Genomic DNA, 10,324 nt, shown 5'->3' with positions numbered 1-10,324 from the left:
TGAAGATCTTTCAGATTTTTTCTTCGGACACTGGCTGCCCTTTTACTCATTTTCAGCCTAGTCCTTATCCGTGACCAATTTCAGAGTGATGTTTGTTTTTTCTTTTTTTTTACACAAATTACACAAGATCCATGCTGAAAATCAGTGACAACTGGTCTTTTGGAATGATGAATCCAAATTGAAAATTTTGGTTCAAATCATCATTAATGATGATTTACAGAAGATAAAGACAAGGTCCAGCAGGTTTTGCCATAGTTTGAACCTGCTTTTCAGCAAGGGGTGTTGGGCCATCTTGTTAAAAATTGATCGAATTATGAAAATAAGAACACACTGTTAGATTGTGATCCAATTTAACAGTGTGTAAACATACACGGCAGAACCGGTGACATCTACATGCTTTGCATCCTTTTATTGTCACACACGGTTGCTTCACAATGCACACAGAGCTGCAGCTCTCCCGCTGCCCGCTCAACATTACCACAACAACCCCAACCACAGGACCCAGTACAATATTTAAGTCGGCGGGGCGTGATTGCAGATGCCGTGCAGGTGCGTCCGCCTTCCCTGCACTGCACCGCAGGCCACGCCCTGCAACACAGTGTAATCCAACATGCTAACAAGTAACAGGAAATTCATCCAATTGGGAACAGCTTCACTTTTCACCATGACAGTGATCCCAAACACAGCGCCAGTGCAGTTAAAGCATTCCTGAAACACATAACAGAACATTGTCAGTCATGGATTGGTCTCCCCAGGCAACATCTAAAGAAGTTGGAATGTCCTTCAGGAAGCCTGGAGAACTATTCCTGAGAGCCTTAGCGAGTTCAGGCTGTGTTGAAGATGGGTATATTGATTTTTAAGCTCTTCAATTGTACAAACTCAGTTTTTGCTTTACATAGTATGTGTAAACATTTATGTTTGGCTCCTTTCAGTAAGTTACTACACCTATTTTCCATTTTCCTGGCAAAAAACAAAGAATGACTTGCACAGCACTATACACGTAAATTCCCCACAATTTACACATACTGTTCATGAGCCTTGACCAGGGTATTAAGAGTCTTTTTATTTTTCAGCCTGGAGAGTTGCACTGGTAACTTTCCAAGCCTTTTCCCCCTAAGCTCCAACGTCTCAGCTTGAAACAGTATTTTTCAACATTTTTTTTCTGATGCAGTATGGTCCATATCTCATTCTCTTCAGCCAATTTATCATGTGGAATGAGACTGACCCCATCTACTTTTGTCCAATTTCAACTAGTCCAATTCAGTCTGACTCACCCTAACCTCATCAGTTCACATTTTAATAATTTGACCTAACACGACACATTTAAACACATTAATCAGTCATTTTTCTCCAACCTCCCTACTTCTCTGATTCGGAGATGCAGATTTACATGTGTGCGTGCGTGTGTGCGCGTAGGTCCGTGTCCGTGTCCATGTGTGTGTAAAAAGATGGTAATGAGAATTAATTTTTTGGATGTTAAGGAAGCCTAAAGAATTCAAATCACCATCAGCTACACAGGGAGCACTCATCTGAATTAAAGCTCTCTCAATTATTGATTTCCAACTGCTGGAATCACATCCCCATCTCTCTATGATACCATTACCCCTTTGACTATCATACTTTGTTCAATTCCTTGAAAACCTCTGCAAAAAATCGTCGCGTTATGTCTATGTGTAATCTCTCTTGGGCTTTAGCTGCGTGCAAATGTGTGTCTGTGTGCACGCACAAAGGTCTAAAGTAAACCTCTTTTAGGGTTATTAATATTTATTAATGTGTGCTGTCAGAGAGGCAAAGAAACAATTCATTGCTCACATGTATTGCATTAAGTGCTTCATGACTTATTAATGGGCATGTTTAAGGTTAGGGAAAAGAAAGGAAAAAGAAAATAAGAGAGAAGGGCAAACTATAAATTGATTCCTCCCACAAAGACAAAAGTCTATTAAAGTCATTTGTAAGCTCATTGAAATGTGGATTCTTTGGCCTTTTACTTTTTATTCATTAGATGGCAAAACTGTTGGCATATCTCAAACTGTCAGAGTAATAATGAATTTTCTAAGAAAGATTGATAACAAGTTTTGCAATCATATTCCTATATTTTTTTTCTAACTACACTGAAAAAAATAATCAGTGGGATAAACATAAAAAAATTATTGTAATCGGTTGCACGAAATTAAGTTATGTTTGGTTAACCTTAGTTTTTTATGTTATACCTGCACACATTTTTCTGGTAACATGAACATGACTTTTTTATGTTGTTGTTATGTTTTTCATTCCGGTCAAATATTTATAGAAACCACTTGTTTATCAGACATGAACTTTTTGTGTTAATTGTATTGGACTACTATGTGTTATATTGACAAGATTATTTTATGGTAAGCTTATTTTATTTTATAACAAATTTCTAATATATAATATATAATCTAATATATAATTGAGTGTTCAATAAATAAAACTAAATTAAGGCTGATCTTACTGTATGTACTGTACACTTTCTCTTCAATCAAAGAAATAAGCAAAACATTTTTGAACAATGACCTGTATTTTTGAAAATACTACACAGTTGTAACAATGGACTTTCAATTCAGGCTTCCAAAATATACATGAGTCATATTTGTACAATGCATCTCTTGAAAAACATTCCACAACATTCCTCAAAGTTATCTGCTGTAACCTGAATTCAACATTGTGGGGCCTTATGACATCGCGCTTATGTAAAAAATAGTTTTTTAAATGTAAGAGCCATAAGGTAATATAGCAACAGGGGTGTAATTATTAAAATAACACAAAGAAGAGACTTAAAATAACATTATAACCCACAGGCACAAAACCAAGAGACCTAAACTGATTAGTATTGGCTTGCTTCTATCACTAAACATCACAATCACTAATACTAGACGATGCAATCTGTTTGTAGTGGTGCACCTTGGGAAAAAAATTGCAAACTGGTGAAATTGGTGCAAGGCACCATTTCCATTGAGAAAAATGGACATTCAAAGTAAGAATTTTTTTTTTTAAAAGAGCCATGGCTTGAAAAGTGAAAACTGCAGTAATAAAGGCCCCAAGTTGAAAAGTGCCAGAAAAATAAGTTTCACTATGTACTGCAACTTTACCAGTGCTGGCTTAAAAGAAAGGATGGTACATATTCGAAAAGGTAAACATGTTGTTCTCACATCATAACTGGAAAACTGTTCAATCGTACAGTCTGGTCCTGAAAACCTGGGCCTTCTTTGAAAGGCTGTTCCTTTTGAGCTCCATAACCAGTTTCTATAATACCTCGAAGGTATACTTTTCCAGTGGGTAGGTGAGGTTCAAAGTGTACATTAGTCCAAACAGCATTGCAGCTGCTAGGGTATAGTTATCCAAATCCTGCCAGACTCTCTGGCCTTCAAGGACTATCCCGATGTCCTCAGGGCTGCCATTGGCATCTCTTGACTTTATGATGTAAATTCCCATGGTTGTTTCCTTATTAGATCGTTGGATAATGGCTTCATCTTTGGCCTAGAAAATGCAGAATTCCAAAATTTAATTAAACAGAACACTGGTCAAAGAACATTATACCAAATCTTATTTTAATCTGTGTCACTATTCCAAAAAATGTTAACATTAACACATTAGGTGAACAAAAATGGATTCATTACAGCATGTGATTTGAGTCCTCAGAATGCTCAAAAAGGTAATGCATTTCTGAAGTGAAATCTCCATGCAAAGAAGCAGAATACTGTCAGAGCATAGAGAGGTGTTCAACTATGAACTCCACACATAGTTCTAATGCAGGTAAAAGAAGAAAAAAAAAAACACACCCATGGTAAATTGTGAAAATCCCAGGTGATTTTCAACATACTCCTGGCATAGAGTGACAAGCAGCATTTTGTTAAAATTATTATTTTCCCTAAAGTGTATACACAAATTAATTTTTTTCTTACCTGGGCTGTGGGCTCCAGAATGTTCTGAAGTCTTCTTCCTATTTGTCCTCCTCGCCTTTTGAAGACCTTTATTAGTTTGTCAGATAGCACATCTATCTGCGAGAGTAATCTGGACTGCAGTGGCATGGTGGTAATGCGCTTAAACTCTGCATTTATCTAAAAAGAGAAGTTGTCACATAAAAATGCTGTCAAAATCTCAAATCTCACAAGGTTACATCCACACAAAGTTGTTATTTTTTGTCATATTACTATTTATTAGCTATGGGTCCCATGTTGATGAGCAGTTCCATAGTTGCCCTTACTTCCATACCACCCAAAGCCTGTTTGCAACCATAGCAGTTGCCTCCTTCTGGCCATTTTGCAGTTCTGCCAAATGACCCAGAAACTACATCTATTATTGTCATATACACATCAAGGTCTTTCATTAATACTTAGTTAAATTAGTTAATTTGACCTTTCCAGAAAATTTACCTTACAGAATGTGAGATAACATATGCAAATCTTCACTAGTAAATAAAATAATGTTATTAAAACCTTAACTGTAACACCTCTACGTAACAGCGCTAGAGAATTGTTCTGAAGCAACACCAATCTGCCCTTCAGCAGGGATAAGCACCATATATCGATACAGAAAAAATAAATTTAACATATTTATATTGTCATTATTTTTATCTCTTTAAGCCCTCCTCTCAGTCTCTCTATAAATCAGTTAAAATAATTTGTTGGGTTTTTGTGTGTCTTTAACATGTTATCAGTACATTACATTCACTGCCCTAGAACATGAAATAAAGCCCCACGTCATGCACTTCCTCTCCTAATGAGTACTGCATAGGTGTCATGCCCTACATAAACCGACTTTAGTGAAGACACCCCCCCCAACACACACACACACACACACAGAGCCCACCCCATGGCAAACTAGCTTATTTAACTGTTTAACTAAAACATTTTAGGTACAACCAGTTAACTAAATGGACACAAGTTTGTTAGTCTGTATTCACTGAGAAAAAACAAGCGAATGTGACTGGGCACACACTGAAAAAAAGCTAATGCACATAATATTGTCCCGCAGCTTAAGCTAGCATTATCGTTAGTTAACTTAAGGAATTACTTGTTTTTTCCATTATGTTGCTCAACAGCAATTCATGAGAAAAACTTCCCCATCTAATGGATGTTCTCTTCGTTTCCTCTCAAACATGTAGTTTTCAGTTTACCTCGACAAAGTAAAGCTCAGCACCAAACGTAAACGAAGCAAAGACAAAAAATGGCGGACCGCCACAGTGAATTTTCCCTCGCAGAACACACCCTGGGGGGGTGGGGTTTCAACAGAAAACATAACTATTTTCTGTTATTTTGATATGACTGGTTTTAAAAGACTGAACATCCTTCTAAAACAAGTGAAAGGTGTGAGACTTAATTATGTTTAGACCAAAAATATAAATGATTCATGTTGGATATATTTACTGTATTTTTACTAATTTAACAACCTCATCATTGCATTAGTCGCTTTATGCTATAGCATTATGCTTACATTAGCTTGAAGCTCAAGGTCGTCATTTTATTTAATTTCTTTTTCTGGGCTTACAAACAGGACACACAACATTTAGATAACCGTTACACTGAATCTTGGGTCTGTGTTGAGTCTTCCAGCTGCTGACTACAGAAGTTAGATTGACCTTTCAGCATGTTTATAGCGGCTGTGGCTATGTGCTGGTAATGTTACCGTGTGTGAGCAGTCACATTGGCAGCAGACATGTTTCAACAAACTAGTCATATCCCGGCCCTACATTAGCTTGTTTAATGGTTAAGACACTGCAGGTACCACCACTTACTACAGACACCGATGCAAGTTTGTAATAGTCTGTTAATTTAGACTGAAAGAATATACAAACAATATTAACTCACATTATATATGTTAATTACTAATTTGCTTATCGCATAATTTCGGTTACCATTAGCTAACTGGAGCCTAACATTAGCCTTTCATGGTTTTCGATAAACAGCCCACATACCTGTAAAATAACAACACCCCAGTAAAATTCCACATATATAAAGGGTCTACACTCTTTCTCACTGGTGTGTTAGCTTTAAAATCTTATTTACCTTCAAGTGTAAAACTCCAGATGGTAGTAGATTTTCCAAAGCGAGAGACAAAAATGGCGGACAGTGCAGCCGATTTTTCTTTTCCAGGGGGCGGAGCTTGAGGATAAAACACGACTAACTTGTTTCTTTTCAACATGATTTGTTCTAAAAGAATGAATATTCTTAAAGAATATGTGAAAATTAAAAGACAAAAATATGTTTAGATGTGAAATTTAAATTAGTCATGCTGGATATATGAAGTAATTCTATGCAAATTCAACAACCACCCTATTGCATTTTTTTCAGTGTACCGATAAGCTCCTATGGCAAGCAGAGCACTTCTGCTGTTTTACATATTCCTACTATAGATGACCTTATTCTAACACTGTCACTCATTCGTTCAGTGTGTTTCTCATCTGTATGCATTCCATGCCTGTGTTTATTGTTCTGTCTATCAGTCAAGCTGAAGGAGTCTATTATCCCTCCCTGTTTAATGTCCTTTCTCAGTACAGTACATAGCCTACTGTCTTTCTGTCTCTCACATGCCATCTGTTTGTCTGTTGGTGTCTCTGTCTCTCCGAACAATCTCTCACAGCAGTTGGCGTACTGTGTCATCCACTACCCCCCACCCCAAGGACCTGGCATGTCACTGCATATCTATATCATAACACCTTGAAGAAATATGCCTCTGTGTGCGCGTGCGCGTGTATACATGTGCTGCCGTGTTTCATTTAATCGAGGCTCCCAGTCAGCACATAGGACAAATTGATCAGTTGGTTTGCCAGCTGTCCTGGCAGATCTCTCCTTCTGTCTCTCTAGTTCTCTAACCACCCACTCTCCTTTACTTCCACTGAAACTCTGATTTCCACTTAAATTTATACACCTTGCAATTTAAAGATGAGAAAAACCAAATGAGCACTCTTGAGTACTCTTCATTACAAGTATCTCCATTGTTTTGTTCAGTTTTTTGTTTTGTTTTCTCACCGCTGGATGCCTTTTAAACTAACTCCTCTTCTCCAATTGGCAGATGGCTTGTGGCCATGCTGACTGACATGACCTTCTCTGGCACTGGCTTTTGGCGACCCTTTGAATCCCTTGAAAATGACGGGCATCATGCAAAGCCAGCTCCTTTTGTTATCTGAGCTGCACATATTGTCTTGATACACCCCTATCATTAGACACACATTTCCATCGTGGGCCAGCGAAATGTCTATCCATGCTGAATTGAAGAGATAAGTCAGAACTGCAGCCAGCCATATGGCTAGCCTGCTTTTAAGCATGATAGGTAGAAAATGCAAAACCCATTTCTGTTCTCATAGATCTATGCATAATTTTGCCTTGATTTAGGTGCTATTCACACTTGATGTTCTTGCTGTGGCGAAGGGAAGGATAGTGGCAGCACAGTCAGGAACAAAGGGAGTCTACTTCAGTGCTGCTTGACAGGGTGTGTGTGTGTTTCTGTTATGTCCCCATGCTTGGCTGTGCTTTGAGCTGAAAGCGAGAGGCTTTTTTCTGTGTAATGACAGACATTAGAAAGTCGATTACGAGGTTCTTACAGCCTCGAACATGCCACACAGGGCTGTAATACACACATGTATACACAAAGGTATACAGGCACGTGCACACTCTCAGACTGGTCTGAGCCAGGGGAAGGCTTTTGTGTTCAACTTGCCTGTGTCACATACAAATATATCAGCATTACTGACTGTGTGACACAATACTGCAGGTGGGAAAAGTGCTGTCTTCTTAACTGTAATTTCCCATAAATCCCATAAATTTTATCACATAATTCAGACAGGGCACTGTTGCCTTAAATCACAGTTGATAACATGGTTCCAGGGGCTCATGATATCTCCTAATTCCTATTCAAGATCTTCAAGTAAACATACCCAAGAATGTAAATTGAACATCTTTTAATGTTTACATTTAATGAAATTCAGGGCTGGGGCAGCTGTGGCTCAGGAGGTAAAGTGGGTTGGAAGGATAGTGGGTTGATCACCAGTTTCTCCTTTCTGCATGTCAAAGTGTCCTTTATGAAGAATCTCAAGCAGCCAGTGATAAATGCATAAAAGTGCGAGTGTGTCGATGTTAGACAAGGTGCTTTGATTTAGAAAAAATGTGTGTATGATTTACTGAATGAGGCTTGTAGTAGAGTGCTCAGTTAGAGTAGAAGAGCACTATATAAGTACCAGTCCATTTACCATGTACCACATGGACTATTATGACTTGCTAACCCTTGCCGGCGTATCGTTAGCTTCAAATATTTCTGTTGGTAGTTGTTTTCCCCCTTTTTTTAAATTTGTGTTTTTAAAAGTGTGTAGTATCAGGGTAAGTAAAGCAACCGTGTCTTATTTTGAGTCATATAAATAATTTTGAGTCATAATTTTCATGTTACAATATAGCTTCTTTTGATTTAAAATGTAGGCCTTGATGACACAGATGTAGAAGCTTGTCAGCTACCATGTGGCAACCACTGGTTCTGAGGGTAAAATGTATATTCCCAGACTAGCTGCAAGTAGCTGGTACAGGTTGCTGGTAATTCTTCTGAAACTGATTGCTAAAGCTCCCTATTCACTTTCTGCAGCTGGTTGATGAGTGGTTGACGAGATTGCTGGCAGCCACTAGTGTGAAACTGGTCGCAAAGAAGCCCCCGTTTACTCTCCAAACACAACTTTCACGTTAAAGCTAACATTCTCCATTCCTGGGTTATCTCGCACTTTTTCAAGTTTCACTACAGCTCGAAGAGTAAATGGTGATTATTTCTATACGAGTAAACTTGTACCATGCAAACTGCAGGCGACCACAGCAAACTGCTAGTGACCAAAGCAATTACAAGGAGCCTCTTTATAGGCAATTTTACCTGGAGATAAACACCTAGCAACCACTCGTGATCTGGGTGTGGAATTCACATTTTTCCCTAGCAACTGGAGGTTGCCAGGGGGTTAACAACCAGTCCCTAGACTTGCATTGCTAAGGCCTTTGTTACCAAGTAGTTCGTCCATAAATATTCTCAAAACCAGTATCTACCATCTGTAAACTAATTTAATGTACACTAACTGGTTATGTCAATCACTAGTTTCTCACTCTGGGTAAAAATGAACATGCCTCCAAAGTTGGAACCTAACAAGACTGATGATGTCGGAAAAAAAAACGAGAAGGACAAAGAAAGGTATGAAAGGAATAAGAAAGAATAATGTGTCAGGAGAATGGAAAACGAGCAGAAGACTGGGAGAGAGGGGTGGAAAGCTCACTAGAGCTGTTAATGTAGACCCGCTGTTTAGAATACAGTCTCAGAAGAGAGGAGACCGGAGCGTGGAGCGGTAGCTGGCTGCCTGATTTCACACCCATTATCACCTGCTACAAAAGCACGGCAAGTGGAAAATGAAACCGCATACAGGGAGAGTGTAAAATAAGCTGTTCTCAGTGAGTTTGAGTGTGTGTGTTTATGCACGCCCATTGTCACACTTGCACTGATAAGCTTCTGTTACATGGTGTGTACTCTTACACATGTATGGTCATGAGTACTTATCACCTTTGTCCACGTTCTCACCTTTTGTATTTTGGTTCATGCATGCTTTGGGATAACTTCCAAATAAGGCGAAACAAGGGGAGGAAAAGCACAATGAAATAAAAAATCTTGGGCTTCGGAGCTTTGTGCCTGCACGATCCATTGGTTTTCTTTCATTTGCATAGCTGGTTCATTCCAGTAGCAGACTTTGATGCCATTTGCACTTGTCCACCGATCACATGTAATGTGAGAATTGTGTTTGTCAGATGGATTTAGCCAAAGTCTCCTCTACTTTTCTGCTCTAATCCTATCTTTTATCTCATCTATACTTTACTGAGGTCTCACTGGCTTTTCTCATTTTTCTACACTCATTCCTAATTTTCCCTCTCGTTTTTTTCAAAGGCTTTAACGTGCTTAGTGAAATAGAGGCGTTTATGTGATTAAAAAAAGGCTCTAAACTGTTAGCATATCTGCAGAATTATCTTGTGAACGTGCAGTTCCTTGATATAGCAATATGTGTTTCATGTGTTCATTTCCCAAAAGGATATTACATATATTTTTTTAAATGTATGTAATGTGATATATCACATAATTTGGACATATCTGACAAACTGCTTTTCTTTTCCAGCGTGTCCACCTGGCTCTTACAAGATGTCGTCCAGACAGCAGGAGTGTTTCCCCTGCCCAGCCAACAGCGTCGCAGAAGAGGAAGGATCCATGGTGTGCTTGTGTGAGGAGGATCACTTCAGGACTCCTTTGGACAATCCCTCAGCGCCATGCACACGTAATAATAATAATATACTTGCACTTA

General features: G+C 38.6%; 2 protein-coding genes across 4 annotated transcripts in view; one reads left to right on the top strand and one right to left on the bottom strand.

The window, feature by feature from the left end:
- epha10 (EPH receptor A10) overlaps nt 1-10,324 on the top strand; it is a 166,779-nt gene that overhangs the window by 100,277 nt on the left and 56,178 nt on the right. For all 3 annotated transcript variants that reach the window (XM_084919679.1, XM_084919678.1, XM_084919680.1), the window contains exon 4: nt 10,142-10,297. In XM_084919679.1, the coding sequence (XP_084775805.1) occupies nt 10,142-10,297 (156 nt within the window). The remainder of the gene's footprint in view (nt 1-10,141; nt 10,298-10,324) is intronic.
- LOC146363241 (uncharacterized) lies at nt 2,168-6,099 on the bottom strand. The gene is made up of 3 exons (XM_084919681.1): nt 6,027-6,099; nt 3,924-4,079; nt 2,168-3,498 (listed from the first exon to the last, which is right to left on the bottom strand). Exons 2-3 carry the CDS (start codon nt 4,047-4,049, stop codon nt 3,265-3,267), a joined length of 360 nt encoding a protein of 119 aa, XP_084775807.1. The 5' UTR covers nt 4,050-4,079; nt 6,027-6,099; the 3' UTR covers nt 2,168-3,264.

The sequence above is a fragment of the Perissodus microlepis genome, chromosome 22 (genome assembly GCF_051167445.1).
Source record: "Perissodus microlepis isolate ML-2025 ecotype Zambia chromosome 22, ASM5116744v1, whole genome shotgun sequence".
Taxonomy (NCBI): Eukaryota; Metazoa; Chordata; class Actinopteri; order Cichliformes; family Cichlidae; genus Perissodus; species Perissodus microlepis.
The sequence above is the reverse complement of the archived record's forward strand: the minus strand, read 5'-3'. Positions and strand labels throughout refer to the sequence as shown.

Coding starts and splice junctions, on each gene's coding strand:
- LOC146363241 (XM_084919681.1), bottom strand. CDS start 4,049: ATGCCACTGCAGTCCAGATTACTCTCGCAGATAGATGTGCTATCTGAC. Junction 3,499..3,923: donor TTCTGGAGCCCACAGCCCAG/GTAAGAAAAAAA, acceptor TGCATTTTCTAG/GCCAAAGATGAAGCCATTAT.